This window comes from Haliotis asinina, chromosome 13 (genome assembly GCF_037392515.1).
Source record: "Haliotis asinina isolate JCU_RB_2024 chromosome 13, JCU_Hal_asi_v2, whole genome shotgun sequence".
Classification (NCBI taxonomy): domain Eukaryota; kingdom Metazoa; phylum Mollusca; class Gastropoda; order Lepetellida; family Haliotidae; genus Haliotis; species Haliotis asinina.
The window spans coordinates 2,700,733-2,726,422 of NC_090292.1; the positions used below are offsets into that span (position 1 = coordinate 2,700,733).

The 25,690-nt window shown below is 41.2% G+C and overlaps 1 protein-coding gene across 15 annotated transcripts in view; it reads left to right on the top strand.

Annotated features, from left to right (window-relative positions):
• Positions 1-8,738: 8,738 nt before the first annotated feature.
• LOC137259987 (basic salivary proline-rich protein 2-like) overlaps positions 8,739-25,690 on the top strand; it is a 46,002-nt gene continuing 29,050 nt past the window's right edge. For 10 of the 15 annotated variants that reach the window (XM_067797651.1, XM_067797662.1, XM_067797654.1 and 7 more), the window contains exons 1-4: positions 8,739-8,860; positions 16,089-16,112; positions 17,103-17,126; positions 18,702-18,722. In XM_067797651.1, coding sequence (XP_067653752.1) covers positions 8,836-8,860; positions 16,089-16,112; positions 17,103-17,126; positions 18,702-18,722 — 94 coding nt within the window. In that variant the 5' untranslated portion in view covers positions 8,739-8,835. The remainder of the gene's footprint in view (positions 8,861-16,088; positions 16,113-17,102; positions 17,127-18,701; positions 18,723-25,690) is intronic. The other 5 variants (XM_067797653.1, XM_067797657.1, XM_067797659.1 and 2 more) reach the window with 1 other exon arrangement.

The window sequence follows — 25,690 nt, forward strand, 5'->3', positions numbered from 1 at the left end:
TCGTGACCAGCTAATGCCGCCATGACGTACTGCCGCATTATGTTGACGCATTAACCTGTAACGTACTTTAATTGAATAGTTCATGACACAAAGCAGTTTTGATGGAGGAATGAAGGGACGAGATCGATTACTAAATGACTAAATTATACTCATATTACAGCTCATCACGATTTACCTACTCCTGTAAACCTACTTGGAGGTGAACCCTACATCGTTGTATCTCTATAAATAGGATTTGTGTTGCCGGGCAGGGTGAGCATGTGGCTCATTTCGTGTAAAAATAGAAACTGGTAGATAAATGGTAGGGCAAGAAGAAAATGTTAAAGTCATTCTCATAAATAGCCTGAAAGTGAAAGCACGCTAATATATGTTTATATACCATTAACAAAGTAGAGGATATTCCATTTTGCGAATGCCAGTTCATACGAGAAAATAGTAATATACAGATAAAACATGTCCAAAGGAATGGAACGAATTCCATTAATTTCTTCCCCCCTCCTCCTCCTTATCATGTTTCCTACGCAACTCTTTTATTTGCATTGTATGACGTTTGTATACCCAACATATCCCGCCTTTTTATATGGCATATATAGAGGTGTATGAAGAACCCGCGTCAGCTGTAAAACCTACAAAGGTTTCATGCATGACCTTGATTTCTATCTTCCCATTTAACATACTGATGTCGTGAACAGCTTGGCTGCTATTAAAACAAACGGAAATGCCCAGTTTTGAGGAGTTAATCAAAGAAGGAAATATGAACGTCGGATAGAACATTGTTACCACATGTACTACGGCGATGTACTACACTTCGCAAATAACTGACCTCTTTAGTGTGTATAGGATCTAATTCGAGGTCACGCAGTAATACACATAATCCAGAAATGTCACGGCAAGCGACATATGTGACCTTGTATGTTTAAACGATTGTCAAGTAGTCATCAGCTATCCTAAATATCTTGTGTGAATTTCCTTTCTCAGATCCATGAAGATTCGAGCTTCGGGAACCCTTGCTTGTCATAAGAGACGTCTACAGGGTCATCAATCTCTCTCACTTGGTTGCCGCATGTCATTGTATTCCAGTCGTGTAGATCAACGCTCATGCTGTTGATCACTCGATTGTCTGGTTTAGACTAGATTATTTACAGACCACCGCCATTAGCTGAAATATAACTGAGTGCAGCGTTGAACAACAAACCAACCAATCAGCTAACCAACCAACCTTCCTGAGCCTTAGAGGAGGAGCGGTCAAACGAGTTGTCAAGAAGAGGATGGCGGCCATTGGTTGAGACGATTATGGATGAGGTGTATAATGTTTATAATGAGTTCTGAAACCCCTAACAGTTTGATTGTTTTTATGCTATGTTCGAAGTTCATCAATTGTTGAGGTCTTTCCAGATGGAACTGAGGGGGGTCCTATACTCACCACAGCAGGGGAAGATATATGTTCGGTATTTTTAAGAAATACCAATAGTATGCCATCAGTGATATTATGGAAATACGTACCAAATGTGAACATATATGTTTCATCTGGCTGGCAGTATATACTCCTTATACATACATCACGTGATGTGAACTCGTCCATGACGCGGGTGGGTTGATGAAGGTGTAGTTTCATTACCTGCAAATTCACGTGGTGTCAGTAAATATGCACGCGACAGCACGTGTGCGATGTTTCATCACGAGAACATCCACCACCCTGATGGGTGTTCGGAGATTAGTAAATGAAGAGAAGAACGACTTAAGTAAAACTTAATTTGATTGACTTAATAATATTCCTCTAATCGCACGTTGAGACCTCTCTTTGTGGTGCATTTTCACGTTGCAGGATTACAGAGTGTTGAATGTATTATATGTGTAGAAACATCCGTTATTTGAAGGCAAAACCATTGGTTTCTGATGTGCTCTAGGGACGCAGCTCTGTACCTCAAATTATGGTGACTTACCTTCGACGATTCGGATGGCCGCGTTGATTTGACTACAGCCATGACGAAAAACAGGAAGAAGGAGAATATAAACCACTTGAGCTTTGCTCTTCTGAGCTCAAACTTTTGAGATTGACCAATCAGACCACAGCTTACCATGTCGCGAAAGCGGACATTCGCACATACCTTCTGAACTTTTACCTCGAAAAGATTTGTACTCGAACGATTCCGAATGCTATTTTCCGTACGATCTCTTCAGAGTGGTGCACACGATATTATTGGCTGATGGTAACCATGTCAACAGAAACCCCTAAGCGTATATGCAGGTCAAATATCTGTACGTTAAGCAGATTTTCCTTTGTTGAGGGGTCAGGGTCGGTGACAGGGGAATTTTGTCAGTCCCGCCAGACCCTAAACAATAGCCGTTGTCTGACTGATTAGACGTTCGGTCGTCTCTCATTTAAAGACCCGTGAAGGTCGCGGGGTAGAATAGGTATTCAGAAACCCACGCTTGCCATGAAAGGGGACTATGCTTGTCGTAAGAGGCGACTAACGGGATCGGGTGGTCGGGCTCGCTGACTTGGTTGACACATGTCATCGGTTCCCAGTTGCGCAGATCGATGCTAATGGTGTTGATCACTGGATTGTCTGGCCCAGACTCGATTATTTACAGACCGCCGCCATATACCTGGAATATTTTTGAGTACGGCGTAAAACTAAACTCACTCACTCTCATTTAAATGGGTGGTCACATGCCGTTGAAAGGTTACCTAAGTTTTATCAGTAGTGGAGTGTAACGAATAATACTGAGACTAAGTTTAACTAGACTGGGTGAAAACGTTACCGTCTCGAATTTTGTCATCGAAAAAAGACACTGGAACGTCCTTCACCTTCCGGGGACGGCGCTTTATCCGGAACGTCCTTCACGTTTCTGTGACATCCGGTTAGAGTCGACAGATTGAGTACCTGGGACTGCTGTCTTGACGAATGTGGGGATGCATACAACTCAGGCTGCATGTGATGAACTAGAAGATATATTGTGATGCGACTGTGTCATCCAATCATACACAATTAAAGAAGTGTGACTGGGCGGTGGGCGTTACAGTCTACTGGTAGGCGTGCGCGGGGTAGGGTGTTGTGACACTACAATTTAAGAATGGTTGCTGAAGCTAACATGTTTTCGTCATGACATTTAGCATGTCAAACAAAGGAAGATATACTGAGAGAGAGAGAGAGAGAGAGAGAGAGAGAGAGAGAGTTCAATATTAATAGATAGACGAACACAAAGCGAATTCCTCAATCTATTTCCATACCTTTTATTAATCATATTGACAGATTCGTTTCGATTTTTCATGAACAAAATGGTCAAACGAACCGTGCCGATATTTAATCATTTTTTCCTTATATTTTCCAGACATGCACTACTTATACGCAGGTCCATGTACTTGCCAACCGGGTTCGAGACAATGGGGTTCGACTGTATATACATGAGAGACACATTTCTGACGAGGAATATTTCTTGTCATATGTTTATGTTTGCTGGGAATATGAGATTATGCCACGACTCTAAGAGAAAACATTTACATATGGCTGAACGTAACAGATTTAAAACCGCCGAAACATATCTCATCTCGTCCTTCGAAATTGCGTGCCTATAACAGTTATGGCAAATCAGTGCAAACGAGCGAAAGTGAGTGTGATACTAAATCTTTAACGTGTTTAGTAAAATTACTCATCAATGTAAACTGACAGAAACTGCCTACACTGCCTGCAGGATGAATACTCTCAGCTTTCAGCGAGTCAAGCAAGGTCTAGTGAAATCGCGATAGCGACATTAACATTGTGACGTCACAACTTTGAACCATTTTGACAAGCTGTATGACACTAGTGTAATATTGAAGTGAAAATAAATTATTACATGGCAATAACTTCAACGGGCTTGTAATAACACTCTTTTCACCTCACCCCATCACACCTGTGGACGTCATGCGTACAGTGTTTTTTTCTTTTTTTTTCTGGTGTTATTTAGCCTTGTTTCGGCAACATCGTGTTTTAGCTAAACACAATAAAGCACATATGAGTATTTACTGAAGTCAACCCAGACCACAAACAAGGACATGAGACATTGATTACTACCAATGACAAGCTGATACATCAACTGAACCCGTGACTGAGTGATATACGTGTTGTACCCATGTTTTATGGCCATGTACAGGTCAGTACCTGACAACGACCTCAACACCTCTCGCTCGGGCCTTGGACAGCAGTTTATTGTTTTTGTCTCGTGATTTTTACATGTCCATGTAGACGAAGCCTTGTCTTGTGTACTTATTTCTAGGATCCATGAGTAAACATTCGTTCTATGTGTTTGGAGTAAATTTTGCGTTACGTTTTAAAATAGAATTTGAGTCTCTTCGAGCCAGAGTCAACGGCATGACAATCTGTAACATAATAAGGAAGTTATTATCCATATGTATCATCGCTTTCTAGAGAAATATCTCTTAAGTATATGTAAAAGAACGTCGATAAACATGCATGTAAACTATAAATCGGCTCAGTTTAAATTGAAAATCTAAGAAGGAACATATTTGATGACATTTTTAACTTACACACATAATGCCGAGGCTACATACAAGAAATGTCAACAGCGGATGTATTTTATGAGAAGGCTCAGATACTTTAACATTGACAACACCATTTTGAATATTTTCTATAACTGCTGTATCCAATCGATTTTAGTGTTCTCTTGCTCAGTGTTGGTTCGGTGCCCTTTCTCTTCAAAACAAAAACAAACTGCAAAAAGTTGTAACCACCTGTTCAAAACTTGTCGGCATGAATTTGCACCCCCTTTGTTATATGTATGAGGAGCGTGTTTTAATGTCTGCGAACAAAATTTTATCTGACCCGTCTCATGACCTACATTCTTGTTTTAAGCTTTTACCATCTCGACGTAGATTCCTCGTTTCTAAAGAGCGCACAAAGAGGCCCCAAACATCTTTTATACCCGCTAGCATTAAACTTTTAAATGAAGGTTAGACCTAGCCACAACGTTAAAGGCATCTGCCTACCAGTCTCTTACAATATACACTGGTTATCTTTCTCATGCCGTTTATTCATTTGTGTTTTTTTAATGTGATCGAGTCTCTTTGCTTGAATTGTTTTAACCATGCTGTATGCCTCACTGTTGTGAAAGGAATTCCCTTGTCGGGCAATAAATTTTTTATTATAAAGGAGGGTATTGCGGACTTCGGCTTATTTACTGTCATGAACACAAGGTTTGTGACCAGTCGGTGTTATGTCCTTCCCATGACGTGTTGTCCATCTGCGCTAATGTAATTCCTGTATTGTTAATCAAGGAAATGAGAAATATTCTGTTGGGTAATCGAACCCGGGCCTTCATCGGGACGAGCGGACACTTTAACCCCGTGGGTACTCCACCCGAAATGGGAATCACGTATCATATTCATTTAATTTATTTAATTTTACATTCAATCAATCTTTATTCAGAACTGGAGGCCTCAGGCCCATAGTACAGATATATAAAAAACAGTTCAACAGCAGAGTGGATTTCTTTTCGAAATAGCATGATAAATAAACAAAGCAATATTTTCAATGAGTATCCGATTGGAATTTGACAGTAGTTGGATAAATTTATGTTTTGACGGTTGTATCGTAAAATAATTGGGTTCTAATGTTTCTATAGTAATCACAAATTAATAGTACATGGCATTCGTCTTCCAGGATATTAAATTTACAGTATTTGCACACGGTGGATTTCTTATGGATTTTTTCTTTATGACAGCTTAAGTCATAATAAATGGAACGGAACTGTGACATGGCTATTCTTACTTCTTGAGATTAATACAGCCTACATATGGTTCACATATAAACATTTTCTTTAAACAAGGAATAAGTGAATGTACAAGAACTGTTTTGGAGTTTTTCATGTCACTCCTGTATAGAGCAATCTTTGCTTCTTCGTAGAAGCAGATTTAAGAAATTGTGTTTGCTCCCAATTAAACCTATTTCGCTCGACGCTTGCGTTTGAGTCTACATTACATAACATTTTGTAAGCTTTAGAGGGAAAGCGTGAAGAGGGCATGGAGAGGAGCTTTAACCAGTAGGCAATGCAGCGTTTAAGAGTATATACATGGACAGGATATCTACCAGTTTCTCCGAGTACAATGTTATTTTGTGTAGACATTCGCAAACCAAGAAATCGTTTACCTGCATAAAATAATACCCTTTCCAAGCAATCATGTTTGTGTAAACCCCACAATTCTGACCCATACAATAATATTGGTAGTATTTTACAGTCGAATATTTTAAAGTAGACATCATATGACAAGTCTTTAAAATTACAAAGGCATTTTGTAATAGAAACTAAGGCTTCCGTTGCCATAGTTGAAATGTCTTTGGGTGAGAGGGACCAATTTAGAGTGCTGTTGAATGTTACACCAAGATACTGGTAAGATGTAACAACTTCAAGGGTAGTGGATTTATGTGTCCATTTTTCTGATTCTGAAAGTTTTGATCCTCTTTCAAAAACCATGATTTTAGTTTTATCAAGATTGACATTTAGGGTCCACTTATTGCAGTAGGTTTCTAGAGCATTAATTTGCCTCTGTAGACCGATTACAGACTCTGAGAGGAATACCGCATCATTGGCAAACATCAGAATAAATATTTCAGTAAGATCTGGAAATAACTGAACACCAGTAGAACATGAAAGGTTAATCTCGGAGACTAGTTTTTTGATAACAAACGAAAATAGGAAAGGGCTTACGACACAACCTTGCCTAACACCAACAGGACAGTCAAATACGTCTGTATGAATATTGTTGTTAGTGCGAGCACAGGCTTTAACATTTTCGTAAATACATTTTAGGGTTTTATCCATTTTTGAAAGGAGACCGTGTTTATTGAAGACATACCATAATTTGTGTCTCTGTACTGAGTCAAATGCTTTGGAAATAGATGGTTTCTATCGCCTTGTTTATATATTGGCACAGTTATTGCTTTTGTTCATTTTATAGGGAATGATCCATTATCATGCAATGTGTTGAAAATGATTTCAAGGTAAGGCATGATGACATGACAAGACTACGAGGTCTTCCCCAGCGGTTTTATTATATCTAAGTTTATTAACACTTGACTGGATTTCGTCCCGTCTAATTGGCGCACTGAATATATCATTAGTTACCTGGCTATCAGGTATGAATATGCCATTACTATCTTCTAGGGAGTCAATGTAAGTCACACTGGAGTCCCAATCAAAGAGGTTTCTAAAGTAATCGTGCCATGAATTAACCGTAATGTTACTTTCAGTTTTACGTGGACATAAGATGTACTTTAGTTTTCGCCAAAATAATTGGGGTTTAGTAATTGAGTCCGACAACTCATTCATATTTTTGTTTTCAAACTTACGTTTTGCATCCCGACACGCAGTTTTGTAGACATTTCTTGATGAAATGTATAAGTCCCGGGATGGTGTGTCTTTATGCTTTCTAAATTTATTAAGGTAGTGCCACCGCCGATGTTTAAGTACCAAACATGTATTATTAAACCAATCTGGGTTTGGTTTGGACGATGTAATGGTCTCCGCTTACTTGAGTATTACATCACTAAACGTTTGTATGCCAAGCTCACAATCACAACATATTACTTCTGTTGCATTATGCAACGCGTTTGACAGATTTAAAAGATTTGAGACATATTCACCTTCCTTTTCGGATTTTATTTCATTTTATTTAGACTGAATGCTGTTGAACTCCACGCTCACAATATACCAGCAATATGGCCGCGGTTTGTAAATTATCCAGTCTGGACCAAACAATCCAGTGATCAAAATATGAACATCGGTCTTAGCAAGTGGGATGGAATGAGATGCGTCAACAAAGTCAGCCAGCCTAACCACCCGATCCTACTAGTCAATTCTTACAAGCATGGTTCCTAAAGATCAATTGTAACCCGAATCTCCACAGATATAGGCAGTCATGGGTTACTGAAGGTCTTCTCGGGTATGTGTTTAGGTAACGCGTGTGAGAGGCGGACTCATATATACAACTTACTTCACATCAATCTCCCCTCGTTGAGGCTGGCAATCCAAGAAATATTTTGATCAGTGCAAGGATCCAAAAACAACATAACTGCACTCTCCTGATGCAGAGGTGGATACAGCTTCTTGAGAGAGGGTAGGAAGGGGTAGTACCAATGATTGTGAAAGAGGGTGCTCATACTTCATTTTACCCGTTTTAGCAATCGGACTTCTTGAGAAGTGTAGTGTGTATCTGGGTATTCTTACATGACAGCTTTTCTTAGAAAGACGCATCGGTCGACATATTATTCTGTGAAAAACGTTTCAAAATACTTTAGGCAATGAAATATGCGTGTACAGAAGCACTGTATTTTTCAGAAATAAGTCAATATGTGTATCCTCGAGTTCAACTTTCCTGCAGACTACCTGTAGAACACATAATACATTTCTCTGCGAAAACTACACAAAAAGATGGCCACGCGATAAAACATTCTACCACCTGAGACTATGTTGGGGACAGAAAGACCAGCAGTGTTACCCCTACGTATAAGTAATTTCTGACACGTGAGTTAGATAACAATGATTGACGTGTTCATTTGTCAATTGTCCACCAATTGTCCATCAATTGATCACCTATCGGAGGACAACGGTTCATTGATGAAACATGGCGGATACAGCTGTAAAGTTCACTGACATCAATCACCCCTGTCATGGCGCTATAAGTGGGATGATGTTCACGTCCACGGATTGAGTGACAAGTAAAAGTCGGCTTCGTCACGTGACAGCTAGAAGGAACGCTGTGTCCGGAGTGTTATACAGCTCACGAGGAATTGACGGACACTGTTGGGACTGGACACCATTGTGGACACGCGGACAATGGTCGGAATGATCGTCTTATGGGGTAGGTGTATTCAGGTTGATGGAACATGTGGAATATGAGGACAGTTTGTACCCAGTATCTCCTTCGCAATCTTCTTCAGTGCCCAGGCAGTGCAGACCTGTCATGGAGCACCGTATAGTAGAAGTGTCAAGGAGCAATTAATAGGCAGGAACTATCTAAAGAATAATGAAACAAAAAGCACACCTTGGCAGCTTACAATATGATCTATATCGGGTACATAACTAAACTACCGGGTATTTTCTACCAGACAGTATGCTATACAGCAGTTATTCACTAATGTTAATTTCTCCCGATGTTTTTTTTGTCCTTTTCTCTTTTTTAAGGGTGCATTTCCAGCATATTCAATATTTCATGTTTTCTGGTGCCATTAAAGTGACATCTCACAGACTCGGAATGTGGTTGTGTTTCCGGCTATTTGTTAACGTCATTGTAAACGTCTCGTCAACTTGATGTGACGTTAAATTTGTCGTATGGCTTAATGTCCCAGCATCCATTACAAAACATGTCATTTTCCACCACGGTATAACGAGGTCCAGTACTCTGCCATAGCGCGTCTCCAGGAACCATGTGCACACTGGGAACACATTGGTTCGGTTTGGACGTCCTCATCCGGTTTTGATCACATGTACAATATTTTGATTTAAACTGAACGATGTACGCCTTTAGTAACAGCGTTCATTTATTAGGTCTAGGTTTGATTCCCGCATGAAAATGTGTTAAGTTCATTTCGAGGATGATTTGTTACTTTTGGAGCATTGCAGGAAGCGACGCGAAACAACACTCATTCACTTATTTGAAATTGTCCACAACAATTAAACCCTGCTAGTCCAGTGGCCAACTGCTTATTCTCGCATAGGTGAATTTATCATATTGGTGGTACATATATGATCGTGATTCGCTTATCCAGATCAATGTAAACGGCTTCGGACTGCTGTCTGGATGATTGTGTTTTCCTTTCGTTGATGAACGCTGTACTTTACCTTCATAAAGCTTGATTAGTTTCGCTTATGCCATTATTAATGCAATATTATCTCAATAGTACTGTTACATTGCCGCCGTTTGTAAATAATAGGGTCTGGGCAAGACAACCCAGTGATTGAAAGCATGAGCATCACCCTAATTATCCAGTCAGGTATCAACCGTTTACGACAAGTATTGGTTTCTGGAGACCTGTTCTAAATGAGATCTTCACAAGGGTGATTCCATGTACACCACTAACATGACGACGATCTAAGACAACAGCATGCAGGAGGCCATGTGCAGTGTAGTACTACCTATACGCAAAGCGACAAAGCAGCGACACACTGAAATATTTATAGTGAGTTACATCTAGTTTTAAACCTCTTTTAGCAAAGAGCATTCCAGAAATATCACGACTGGGGACACCAGATATGGGTTTCCCACACTGTACCTATGTGAGAAATCGAACCCAGTTCTTCATCTTGACGAGCGAACGCTTTAACTATGAAGCTATTTCCCTCTAGACCTCTATCTAGAGTGTTGTAAAGCTAGACTGATGTAGCTATATGGAATATATACGTCATTGTTGTAGATGAGGCAATAACGACTTGTGTTTTTACTGGCGTGTAGCTATAACCCGCAGTGTGAGGTAAAGTGTTATATATCTGGCACGTCATTTGGCAGGAGGCGGACATTATTCACCCCATAAACTCACTGGTCCTAGTCATATCCCGTTATGCCGTGCTCGTGGTCTGAGACATTCTCATTGTAATAAATACACGAAAAGCCTGGGAAAACTGGACGAAATACTCTTACTAAGTTTAAACCATGACAAACAAATGTAACAATAATTACACAATACCAATTAGAAAGTGTAAAGTATCTTATATCTGGGACTTTACTTTCTTAGCATACACGTATCAGAGGAGTACACAAAGTCGGCAGTCTAGACTAACACTTGTCTCAATTTCATTTCTGTGAATGTCGCAGTTGAGCGGGTTTGGCGACTGATTTTGTGTGCTGGCGGTTAGGTGCTTGACTCTGAAGGTGTGGGTTCAACGGATGTGACTCCTACCAAGTACATGTACTAAAATTCCTAGTTTACTAAGAAGTGTAATCCCAGTTAAAACATATGAACAATGTAACAATAAATACAAGACTTGCTTACGTTCTCATACTGTGCGTAGAGCCAAAGATGTAATGCTCTCTCGGTCAGTGTATCACGTTATATGGTAGAGAGTTTTACATGATATACACTGCACAAGACAGCTAGATTGTGGCCAGTTTTACTGTACGTCACCCACCGTGTACAACATGTGTACACAGGGAATCATACGGCCTTGTTTACACTCAGCATAGCTTTATAAACAACAGTACGGAGCAGTATTTAAGACAATTGTACAATTGTACAATATAACAGAATAGAAACGTTTTTATGAAATCAACACCAGGTATGAAGAATAGTTTTGGACAAAGTTTAAACAAAAGCATAAGATGTGTGGTTTATCTGTATCTGTGTAGAAAGAAAATGATTGGACAGTGTATGTCATTGTTGAACAAAATGTAACGGTAATAAGGAAGTGATTTATTGGTTAACAATATATCGTAGCATCGTTTGATATATTCTATTTGAAAAGAAATGTTTGGGACAGTTTGATGATTATTAATAATGCACAGAAAATAGCATATATGATAATCTTGTGTTTTATTGTTGAACAAAATATAGAAAACAGCATGAGACGGTGTGTTTTATTGTTGAACAACATATATTGAACAGCACGAGACACTGATAGACGATGCATTTTATTCTCTAACAATGCGTAGGGAATACAGAGATTGGTGTGTTTTATTGTTGAACAATAGATACTGACACAGCGTGAGACTGTGATAGATGGTGTGTTTTATTGTTAAACAAAGTGTAGAATATCCATCGTGGAATATGTACATACACTATGGTGCAGTGCTTATTGTGAGAGTAGAATATGCACATACAGTATGGGACAGTGTTTATGGTGATCATGGAATATGTACATACAGAAAGGAGCAGTGTTTATTACGATAGTAGAATATGTACATACAGCATGGTGCAGTGCTTATTGTGATAGCAGAATATGTACATACAGTATGGTGCAGTGTTTATTGTGATCGTAGAATATGTACATATACAGTCAGACCGCGTTAATCCGAACACGTCCGTTTTTCATCAAAAACGTTCGGATAGTGAAACGTACGGACTACTGAAATGAACTTTTATGAACACAACTACAGTAGGGTTACTTCCCTTTGACATGGCGATACAAAAACATACGAACGTATACAAGTTGGCTGAATGTGCGATGTGGTGTTTGGGGGCAAGAAATCAACTTTCACGTTGGTCAGTTTGACATTGGCATACTTGTGACTAGCAGCATTGTTACGAAGTGAGATCACGTGTCAACCACGTGATTGCATCTGTCTGTCAAACGATCATACCAATCACAAAACATATCCGATGTCCGAAATTGTGCTCTTGCCGATAGACTGTCTGAATTCTTGACCAAAATGTTTACACATAAGATCAAAGTTGGCTTCAAGGTTTTCTCTTTTTCTTTGTGCGGCAGTAATTTCACATCTTTTACGCCTAGGGGCGGGACTTTTCCATTATGACTGACAAGCGTCAGCTGATCTCATTTTGACACGATCAGTGTTTTATACAGGAAGTAACCATGACAGGTATTACTCCAACTAACCAAAAGTGAGACCAACTAATTGATCAAAATCACAAACTAACGACATCTTCAACTCGCAAGTGTCACTTAACAATTACCACTGAATGGGGCTCATGGTGTGAAGGGATTATCCGAACCTTTTTGATGCACCGCCGGATTAATGAAGCAAAACTATGTGTAATTAGCTAATCTGTTACCGCTGATTAACGTTCGGATACGGAGAGTGAAGCACCGGATTACTGAATCAACAGGTAATGAGTTTACATAGTAAACAAGATTGGTTACAGTTAGCTATCGTTCGGATATCGCGGGAATCGGATTGTCGGGGTCCGGACTAACGCGGCCTGACTGTACTATGGTGCAGTGTTTATTGTGATCATGGAATATGTACATACAGAATTAAAGGAGCAGTATTTATTATGATCGTAGAATATGTACATATAATATGGTGCAGTGTGTATTGTGATCGTAGAATATGTATATACAGTATGGGACAGTGTTTATTGTGATCATGGAATATGTACATACAGAATTAAAGGAGCAGTATTTATTATGATCGTAGAATATGTACATATAATATGGTGCAGTGTGTATTGTGATCGTAGAATATGTATATACAGTATGGGACAGTGTTTATTGTGATCATGGAATATGTACATACAGTATGGGACAGTGTTTATTGTGATCATGGAATATGTACACACAGAAAGGAGCAGTATTTATTATGATCGTAGAATATGTACATACAGTATGGGGTAGTCTTTAGTCTCATCGTAGAATGAGTATATAGAGTATGGTGCAGTGGTTATTGTGATAATATAATATGTACTTACATAAGGATGTTGTGTTTATTGTGGTTGTACAATATGTACATATACACTATGGGGCAGTGTTATTTGTGATCGTAAAATTTTTACATACAGCATGGGAGAGTGTTTATTATGATCGAAGAATTTGCACATGCAGTATGAGATAATACCAAAACAGGAAAGTGTTGATGAAACTATATATATCTATCACGAATATTGGTCGCTATGGAAACCATTACCAGGGAGTTGCCATAGTTTCACCCTGAAAAGTATTGTTTCCTCGCCACGTGTAACGTGGAACCTAGCATCACTACTTGTATATGTGACCAACATAGGACCAGACTTATTACTGTTGTAGAACGTCTACACAACACCATAAAACTGGGCTTGTAGCAGTTGTTCGATGTACGCACTAACAGCAGTTGGTACTGTTCAGAGGAGTTTCATTGTCACCCGCGGGGTCTTCCATACTGTTGTTTGACACTTTAGTAACCGAAGGACGAGACATATTGTAAGTCTGCAATTTTTAAACGTCATCTTGAGAACCTTTCTCAATATTGGTGTATGGCTTACAATAACTCTTTATTGCAACTGTACCATTCCATCAATATTGTATTGGCTGGAAATACCAATAAACCATCACTTACAACGTATAAACTATCGTCATAGGATCATGTTTATTATAGTTTAGCAACGCATAGACTATTTCGATGGGGATTTGTCCGTTTTAGACCTATAACGTATAGACCATCACCATAGGACCTTGTCTGTTGTAGATCTACATGTTATAAACCGTCCCCATAACACGTTGTCTATTGTAGATCTAGATGTTTTAAACCATCATCACAAGACGTCGTCTACTGTAGATCTACATGTTATAAACCATCCCCATAGGACCTTGTCTATTGAAGATCTACATGTTATATACCATCACCACAGGCCCTTGTCTATTGTGGATCTACATGTTATATACCAATCACATAGGACCTTGTCTACTGAAGATCTACATGTTACATACCATCACCACAGGACCTTGAGGTCCTACAACTTGTAAAGCATCATCATAAGACCTTGTATAGAATAGACATACAACATACAGACCATCTCCATGGGACCTTATGATAATGCTGACTGAGCCTAATAACTAAACCCACTCACTCCTTTACATCGTATATAAATTTCTTGGGGTAAAACATTTGGACAAGAGGTAGGCATACCCATGGGCACCAATTACGTCCCCCTTCTTGAAGACTTGTTTGTTTTCTTCTTTATTTTCTGAATTTTTGCTTGTATTGGCAGAATCAAAACGATGTGGTTAGGCGAAGAAGTTGATCATAAGAGTCGGGTATAACGGTGGTCTAGTATTGTTCAAAAACCATGAAATATACAATTTCGTTCCAATGTTCCCTTTAAGTGGAGCAGTATTCCAACAGCTGCTTCAGTCATTGATTCTTACAGTTCACACCTTCTAGGGTGCAATCGAGCTTGCTTTTTTCACCAAATTTTCAAACATCGTCTCACCAGTCTTGCTGATATATTGTTTGATCACGGTTACAAATTCCAAGAATTATGAAAGTCAAAAAACGTCTTATGGCAGACAATATTTCCACATTTGACACATCAGTAATAAAAATGATGTCAGATGAGGTCCTTATTTTGACTTGCACCATACATGAACAACTGACTAGACTTTGCATGTATTTATGACGGGCTGTACAGAGGGGAAGGACGCTCTTTGCGAACACCTGGACTCAGTACTATTTCATACTTAGTGATTCACAAACACGTGCTCTGTCATCGTATCGCATGGTGACAATGACTGTATTGCCTGGTCCATACTCGATGGTTCACAAAGACAAACAGATACTCACGATATAATCACAATTGCACTGTCCACTCTGTTGTTTGCAGTGATGTCTCACAGGCGTAGGTAAGATTTTGGCGCCTCTATTTAGTATAGTGCTGTATCGCATAAATAATCACGGTAGTTCCGTGGATATTGTTGTCCTGCATTGTATAAACAATCACCACCGGACCTTGTATATCATAGCCCTACAGTGTAAAACCCTCCACCATTGGACACTGTATGTTGCCCTGGAGTGTAAAACACACCACCGTTGGACCTTGTATATTGCCCTAGAGTATAAAACACACCAACACTGGACCCTGTATATTGCTCTAGAGTGTAAAACACACCACCATTGGACCTTGTATATTGCCCCAGAGTATAAAACACACCAACACTGGACCCCGTATATTGACCTAGAGTGTAAAACACACTAACATTGGACACTGTATATTGCCCTAGAGTGTACAACACACCACCACTGGACACTGTAAATTACTCTAGATTGTAAAACACACCAACATTGGACCCTGTATATTGCCATAGAACGTCAAACACACCGACATTGTAACCCTGTATATTGCCCTAGAATGTAAAACACACCAACATTGGACTTTGTACATTGTCCTGCAACGTAAAACCTTGTGTAGAATATGCGTTATTTGATTCAGCATACTTGTTTTGAATAAGAAAATATAACGTTTTCTAAAAGTTAAAAAATCTTAATTCATAAATGTGAGAGTCCCTAAAGTTGTATTGGCTGCTAGACTGCAGCAGCTAGACTTCCAGTCAAAGAGTAGGGATGTTCTCAAAGAGCATTTTTCTGTTGGTTGTGACATGAAGATTGCAATTTGTTGTGAACAGAATTCAACAAATCATTCATGATTCCTTTTTGTCTTTTTCAGCACTGGTGTCGATATACCTGACGGGTAAATATGAAACATCTTTGTATTTGAATCACAAAAGAACTTTCACGTTTTTACGAGTTATACTAAAAATGGATTATGTTCAAGCGGCGCTGATGTGTCTGTTTACAGGCGTTATTGTTGCACACCTTACGTTTGGAGTCTTTCAGGGACAGTTTTATCCTAGTACTGTTCTGATAACGTATGTTCTCTTTTAGCCCAAGGTATCAAAGTGATTACTCTTTCACCAGCTGGTTTTATAGATTACCATTTCAGTCTTTTACTGTAGTACTGTGTTGTTAATCAATGTCCTCTTGTTTCAACATTCTCTATGAAATCATGGAAACTGTTTAGGAAGTGCAGAATTGCATACTATGTAGCCTTCACTGGTTCCTTCTTGAGTAAAGTAGGCCTTGTCTCGTGCCACAATTACTTATACTACTAGTAAAGATGAGCATGCGGGACAATCCTAATAAAACAACTCGCCCTTCTTGATATCTTGTGTTGAGAATTATGACCAGACCAGGAAATGTTAATTTCAACATATGCTTCTACACAAGAAATTGTCATGAAGGAAATGATTAGCTGATAAAAAAAACAAACACGGTGTTTAGATTTTGGAAAGACTGGGCACTTTGAATGGTATAAAGGTAAATGTTGGAAGGTTGACAATGTCCCCGATATCTTACGATCTTGACTGTGACTGAATACCACGAGATGGATGACCATTCTTCTGTATTCGTAAGGAAGGATAACAATATATGGATAAACAGCTTCTTTATTGCAGTGAGAGCGACGTTTCGCTGAGTGATTCACGTGCTATCTGATGACGTTAGAACTACAAAACGGCGTTAGAAACGCCGCTCGCACTGCAATGGAGAAGTTGTTCGGCCATATTTTGTTATCCTCCCTTACGAATATAAAGACTCATCATCTCAGCGCGTGTTTTCAGGCACAGATTCAATTTCTAGATTGCTCTCAAAGAAATGTACACCCTTGTTGGCTCTGTTGTAGGGACAGCTGAAGCGCAAGGAGGATGTGAGTATATTCATTGTCAGGTGAACATGGCTGTCAGGGTTTTCACAGACAATATTACCTCAAAATTATCTTCAATCTCTCACCCAAGTGTCTACTAATATCAAATATATCAGCATAAGCTATTAAACTAACGAATGTCCGAGGCTTGCCGAGGATATTTTTACCTTTATCAATGATTGTTGATATAACTGATATCAGTAGACACAAGGGTGAGATTCTATTTATCATCCAAAATCATTCTTCATTAGTTTTCAATGAAAGATCTACATTTCTGAACACAGTGCTGGCATTAATTTTCCAATGCAGCGATATCACAACATTGTGACGTCATCAACTCCATGACGTCCTCGCATTGTCAGGGCATTGTACAAAATCTACTGTCAAAACGATATTCCCTTGAAGATATCGTCCCATCTCACACAAGCGATATTTCCTGTGAAACACGGTTTTGGATGATAAATCTTAATGTTTTTGAGATATCAGATGATCCAAATCAAAAGTGGTATATTTCTTCATGAACCTTTACAGACCCGCGGGGTCATTGTGACAAACATCATGTATTGACTGCTGATCATCATACATGTGCTCTGTACAACTTTAAAATGTTTACTTATGATTATATATTAAACTTCCTACTTCTTCATATAGATGTTATGGCAGGTTTTTTGTTAAAATGTAGCAATGATACTGCATGTCCATTATTTACTTATTTGTCCATTTCAGGTGTTAGAATAACAGTATTTAGTCATGCAAATATTTACTATTTCAATTTCATTTGACATATTTTGAAATATAATTATAATATGGCATTGAACAGAAGAGTTCAAGCCTGTCAAATTCTTCAAATCCAAATATTGCCATAGACGGTCAGTAACAAACCATATAATTCCCAAGTAATTTGCTCAATGCTGACAAGAGACCTCTTGTCATGTGGCAAAGCAAGGTCTGTTATTAGCGTGCAAATACAGCCGAAATCTCGTCTTTAACGTAAACTGGATTGCCATACCAACGAGAACAAGGACGTGTGGTACTCGTCAGACGTGTGATTTGTATAATTATACAACTGGGGGGGAGGGGGGGATTTATGTCCCTGCTCGTTTCCACCGACATGGGGGGCTTTCTGATACATTGTTTAATGTCGACAGCAATCCACAGGATTAACGTCCTACTTGAGTCCTACTTCACGACTGTAGTAAATTCACAAGGTCTTCATGTTCATGAATTAAGATACGGCTTACCTATATACAAGCCGGGCGTGGCGACACGCAAACTTCTATTTGGGTATGACGTTTGTCTTCTCGACATTATTAAAACTCAGTACAGAATACATGTCTAAATGTACAGCATGCGTAGGATGGTGTTTGGGGTGTATGATGTTAGTAGAAGGGGTTCAATCTTGTCCCGATGAAAACAAAGAAAACATTTCTGAAATACAGACATAATTTCTGGCTGTCCGTGCATTAATTTACCCATCCATCCATCCATCCATCCATCCATCCATCCATCCATCTCTTCATCAATGTATCACTCATGCAATAATCTCTGCACAGCTGGCCATCTTTCAATCCATTTCAGATGATAGTATTAGTCGATATCGTAAGCGCAAAACTAGTAGTATATACAATGGGGGTTCTAAAACACTTTCAAGAAAAGTCTCTACAAAGCCTTATTTACTAAATAAGGCTTTGGTTGGGACCTTAGCTCTTGCTACTATTACCCCTACTACTTAACGTGTGTTGGAGGTAACACTGTGCAGTACGGTACGATCAATAATTCTTCTCTTACAAACCCCCTACCCGGCCCATCCCTCAAGTAGTACAAGTTAGGTTCGTCGGCTTTCATATCCACTTTATCTATGTTGTAAGTTTTGACTGACCATATAGGATCGGTGGCCCGCTTACGGTTGTCACCCTCGTGTTCTCCCGGCTGGTATAGATATCTCACTAGGGCCCTATCTGGTATCTGTATCTCCTTCCCACGCAATAGAGCGGCCGACTCTGCAACTATTGATTTTAGTTTGATAGCGTCTGCCGGTTTCTTACCGGTGAGACGGGTGACTTCATGGTTGATTGCCGACACCACCTTGGGTAACCTAGTGACCCATTCAGTCGATCGTTTTCCAGGGGTGACCATCTCCCTAGCATACTGATGGCCGAACAAGCGCTCAGCCAAAGTCCTATTAAATCTCTCAACTATGGCTTGGCTGCGATGGGCTCCGGCCGTGCCACGCCTGACCTTTGTATCGTGTTTGGCTAGCAGTTGTGACACGGCACCCATGAACTCCCGTCCGGGGTCAACTTGCAGCTCTGTTGGCCACGTCAGCGGGCTGCGTTTGTATATGCGTTCGAATCCTCTGGCTACCTGGGCTGAATCTTTCGTGGTCAAGGGTTCGGCTTCCTTGTAACGACTGGCTACGTCCACTACGGTTAAGGCATACTTATACCTCTTGTCGTGGGGTAGGAATGGTAGGTCTGCCTGGTGAACGCTATTAGGTATGTTAATACCGAACCTCCTTCTAGGCACGTAGCGTGGTGCCGGCAAATAGATCTGCCACAGGGCTTGTTTTTCAAGCCACGCTTTGGCTTCCTCCTGGGGTACTCGCGCTATTTTAGCTAGCTTATCTACTGTGCTAGCTCCTTTCCAGTACCCATGCGGGCTGTAGTAAATAGCCTCAAATTTTTTCATGTCCATACGCGTATGTGTTTATCCCATCAATAGCTATCCAACGTTTAGTGTCCATAGGCGACAGGGACGTCTTGTTTATAGTCAGTCCGTATATCTTATGTCCATCACTTCTAAGTGTGTTCATTTTATGCCTAAAGGTACGGGTCTTGAACAGGGCTTCCTTGAATCTGGCGTGTTTGATGTGTTGTTTCACCACATACTTCTTAACCCCCTTAGCCTTCCGGATCTCACTACTGTCGGCTTTCAGTATGGAGTACATCTTAGGTCTCAAACCTATGTACTCGGCTATGGGCGTGCCAGCACACTCGTCCTTCATCTTACCTAGGACCTTTTTATTTACCGTACTGTGTATGGCATGTGTCTTAGGGTAGTCGCTGGTGTCGTATAAATCGAGGTGTTTTTTCATGTCCTCGTACACGTCCTCGGTTCGAATCTCCATCAGCAGGGAATCCGTGTCAGTGTACAGCACTTCACACCTGTCACCGTACTGTTTCTTGAGCTCGTTGTAGTAAAAGTCGTACATCAGGTGTTTGGATAAATCGAGGATGCTCATCCCCACGTAAACAGGCCGGTTGAATTTTATGTGGCTTTTCTTCATGTGTAGGGCAACCATGTTGTCTGTGAATATCTTACTACGGTTGAATGCCGGACTGGCTATCAATCTCCTGAGCTTGTCTTCCTCACTCGACCGAACCAGCTTCACGGTCACGCGTTTCCTCAGGTTCTCCATAGTCTTACCAAACACCGAGTTGTTCATGAGCTTGTAGAGATTTTTCTCAAAATCACTGGTGGCTTTTTTTCGTAGGTCTGTGTTCATTCTGATGTAGGGCTCCATCCATGCGCTCTGGTCGAACATGAGCACCCTGTGTATTTTGGTCAGCCTCATACCCAACGACAGGTACAGCTGTAGGTTGCGATAGTGAACGATGTACTTGGTCTTATTCATTAAGTTAGGCACGAGTTTTTCAACGTCTGTCACACGCCCACCTAACAAGTTATGTTGGTACTCAGACATCAAGTCTGGGTTAACCCTCATACGTTCGGGGGCCAGGGGGTAGCTGTTGTGCGATGTGTGTAATTCCTTGGTATACTCTAAGTCAACCTCGAGGATATACCCTTTGTTCGAATCTGGTGCAACCCCCATAACATCAACGTGGGGTACCCATTCGAATCCCCCTTTAGGTAGATACTGGCTCATGGCCCAGCCGTACAGGTTGTTTGCGTCGAGGTAGAGAATGTGATTGGTTGGCTTGTTAGGATCGTAACCTTTCACGTATTGATTATTTGCTTTAGCGTATCGTTTGGATGCCATGGAAATCCCACCTCGCAAGCCTTTCTCAATGAATAGGTGCATGTCGTAATCTGTGAGCAATTCCAAATTAACTCCGGTCTTTTTAAGCAAGGCGTCCCACGACAGACCTGGGCTGGTGTAATACCATGCGGGGTCGAGTTTATACTGCTTGAAACACGTCCGCCTAAACGTCTCAAACACGTCGGCTAACAGCAGTACATCTGTCCTCAAGTACAGGTCGTGATAATCACCCAGGTTCTTACAACCCAGTTTATTCCATACGTTAGTCGCGTGCGAGTAATCATCTCGTGAGACGGACGCCTCATTCAGCTTGCTATAAAAGCAGTCAATAGGGGGTAGTCTGGTCTCGGTGAACTTGGCCCAACTATCCATGTACTCATAGGGGTACACACCCTTCCTCATAAGCAGGGGTCTAGTCTCGGCGTCTGTGTATCGATCGGTGATAGGGAAGGTATTGTTGGCCTTGACCAGACTGTCGAGTGACGACAGGAGGAACTGAAACGAGTCAATGAACCTAAGTCCGTTTAAGCTGAAGGAGATGTATCTCTCCATGCTCCATCAAGTGTGAGTCGTACCCTCTCAAGTTGTGAAAGACAACGGGGATGTTTATGGTCTTAGGGTTGATTTTAAGCTTGAGGTTGCACGCGCTGTGAGCGGCGCCTCTATACTTACCAGTTATGTGGCAGTGATCTCTCACCGAATCACCGTTAAGTGGTGAGTCACACACGTGACAGTTAGTGCTACTAGCGTGAGCTAGCCTGTCGACTCGGGTCATACGCATGGGAGCGATTCTATACAATGCATTCCTAATAATTTTTTCTTCCTCCTGCAAACACTTTAGAAACCTTTCAGCCGCGTCAGGGCCCCTATACACTACCGGAGCTTTCGTTTCCCCGTCACAACGGACGACAATGTATCCAAACGAACAGGCTTTATGCTCTTGTGTTTTGTGGGTGATGGGAGCCTCGCCGGCGGCACCACTGGGGGAATCCCCACCCACAACTAAGGCTTCGAAGTCGGCGTATATGATATAAGGCACAGACATTTGGTTCTTGTGGTTACCGAATTTTAGGATATTATCACCTTCCTTAGGCATGTCGACTCGTATGGTCGTCTGCCCCACACCTTGACAATCATCCCGGTGGGATTCTAATAAATCAGCTCGTGTGAAGCCATGTAGGCATCGTTCACAGAAGTGGGTCTTTTCTCTGTGTGCCGATTGGTCATACAACAGCCTGCTAAAGTGTTTTATCCATGTGTAGTGATACTTGTCACCTCGCTGGATCATGAATATATTGATAACTTGGCGATCCTTCACCGGGCTGACCCTGTGTACTATTGTTGTGTTACCTTCGTGCCCAAAGACATTTATAGCCAGATTATTCTGTTTTTCTACTTTAGTGATCTGGGATATGGGGGTGGGTTCATCTATACCATCCCAGTTGAGCCCATCGTCTTGGGGATAGCTAGAAAGCCTATCTGAATGAGTGTCAGCTGGAAATAAGGCTGACCTGATAGCTAACCTCAGGCAATCGTTTCCTCTATTCTTAACGTTTACTATGGCATGTTTGTTCCTATAGTATGGTGGCAAGGCTAGGTATGACCCGCCTCTGAATGGCACGTAGTTAGCTATGTCTAGATAGACATTATCGATTTTATCTACAGCCCACCCGGACCCCAAGTGTGTGTAGCGTTCTAGGTTTTCTCGTATCTGCTGAAAACTGGTATCGATTGATGCGTCAATGGTCTCTGTATGTGTGACGACCTCTTGTTTACCTCGGAAGTAAGGCTGAACATACTCAGTGGTCCCTGTGGGCCCCACAACCTGCTTATCGAGCGACATTTTCACTGTGATCTGAAACTTGATACTTCCTAGGTTATTTAGTTCCTGGTTGACCTTATCAGCTATCAGAGGCTTGATATCTGTAATGTCTATGTTTCTATCAACGTGCATGCGCCAACCTCTCAAATAGTTGCCTACAGCGTGCTCAGTGCGCACGAACTGTAGGTCAATAGCTCTATTCTGTCGTAATAATTCTACAAGCTGTGGTTTTCTCATACGGGAATACCCGCCTAAACCCAAATCGTGTGCCTCGGCTTTCAGTTATTTTACAGTGGGACGTTTTGCTACGGGGGCATGTGATAACGATGCGGTTAACCCGGTTCTCCCCAGGTTTGAATAACCCGTGTATCCAAGCTGTTTTGCTTGAGCTTTTAATTGTGTTACCGTAGGAGGGGCTTCTAAACCTAGTAATCTCAACAATGCTGACTTCCGCATTCGAGAATACCCGATCACACCTCTCTGTTTTGCGACCCGCTTCAGCTCGCGCACCGTAGTCATAGTGTTTACACCTAAGAGAACCAATGTCTAATTGGTTCACAGTAACCTCAATAAAACATTTAATTGGAGTCTATCTTGAGCAGTCGCCTACGTTCTTTTATGTAGCCCTTTTTATTCTCGTAGATGAGTTGATGTCTGACTACGTTCGCTCCGTGAGCTTTACATAGACAGTAGTGCCCTTTAACCCCGATACCACACACAGAACACGTGTAGTTAGGACTTCCCATATGGAAACAACAGAACCCCAGATTCCTGCATTTCCTACCACAGGCCTCGGTCTTCCCCATAAGTATGTATTCGCATCGGTATGGAGCGGGTCTCATGTTTACTTAAATAGGTATTTAATTTAATTGCTTCGCAACCAACGCAGTAGCTGCTGTACCCAACACTATGAAGCCCAGTTCACGATTCATTTGTCCCTTGGATGGTGTGTAGTACTGAGCGAGTGTGGGTTTATTTAGTGGTTCCAATCGTTTGCCAGTTAGTAGGTAGTATTCTTTCATTGCTTCATCGACATTGTTGAATGTTTGAACGGCATGGTTTTCACGCGTGAGTTGTTCGTTAATACAATCGATCCTCTGGAGGCGTTTTTTAGCGTACTCGGCCTGTGCCCTTTGTAATTTCTCAGTAGCGAGATCGTGCCGCTTCCTTTCTTCCTGTATTTCAGCCACGTTGTCATCTCGTAGTTTCGAGAAGAGGAAATTACTCCCGGAAAATGCCAGGGCATTCACTAACGCCCCACCGGCCATCATAGCTATCGTGGCCATCCTATATTTATTTCATTATATTTTCAGGTATTATTCCTTGTTTTACTAGGATGTCTTTTGTGGCCATCGCCATACCAAGGTTCATTATGAGCATACCCATATCCTGCAGGTTGAAATCTAGCTTGATAGTTGGTTGTTTAAGCACCATTTTAGTCAACCGAGCGTACCCTACGGCTAGACTGGCGACCACTGTGGCGTGGTATGCGTCGTTGACGAACGTTTTCCCCTCAGACATTATGTATATGATATAAAATATTAAAATTATAACATGATATGCGGGTCAATAGTGGGGGTTACCTCACTGTTTGGGGGTACCTCACAGTGAGGGTTTCCCTCACGTGTATATAACCACGAGATAGCCAAGGCAGCAGTTACGCCTACAGCCAACAACAGTCGGGTTGGGTTGGTCACTGTAATAATTTTATGTTGGTTACACCACCGTTTTTTACCGGCAGCTACTCTCTTAGGATTCTTCTGCCTGGTTACTGTTGGGGGTTCCTGTGAAGGGGTCTCCTCCAGTGGAGTTTCCCTCACTGTTGGGGGTACCCCCACGGGGGTTTCCTGTGCAGCATCCATCTATACTATTATTATTATTCTTTCTCTCAAATTGACAATGCTTTGCCGTGATAATCGCCGCCGTCACTGGAGCCAACAACATGCCATATTTGTGGTACAGCTCGCAGCTGATAGAGCTCACGGCGTGTTCGATAAAAGGGTCTTTCTCGAGGTCCTCCCACAGGTAAAGTCGGCGCTCTGGTGGAATGGGAAGGAAGTATGACACAATACCGGTGTATATCTGGGCCATAGCCGATCCTATTGTCTTTGTCATTTCTGCTCCGAGCCGGGACTCGTATCTAGTGTACAGCTTATCGATTTCTTCGGCTGACATTTTGTGAATTTTATCCGGAGTGTAGTCTCCAAAGTAATGTTTGGCTTTGCCGCCAACAGCCAACGCCACCAGTTTCTCTCGCTTATCATCAGTGGGGGAGACCCCAGGTACCAACTGTTCGAGCAATTCCTCACACTCCATCTTATAATATAACAAGTAAGATTTAGTTTTAACTATATAATACCCGATGCAGACAAAACACAGAGAAATGAAGGTTAAGTTGCACACGACAAACACTTCAAATATCATAGCTATGCTTAGCATTTGCTTAGCTTTTGCTTAGCTTTGCTTAGCTTTAGCTTAGCTTTGCTTAGCTTTAGCTTAGCTTTGCTTAGCATACTATATAAGCCACGGGTTGGTCGGTCTTGAGCACGAGCTTAGCGTGTTTAGTTTCAGCGAGCTGTTTCTTCACCCGTTCCCGTTCTAATTTACTCATCACATCGTTCTCTCTCAAACACTCCTCGAACGAATCCCTGTCCTTGCAGTGAAATAAGGCCACCCATCACGTCTGCTCCCTGAGGTCTTTCAACACCGAGTTGAACTTCTGCGTTAGCACCCAGACGCTGTGAT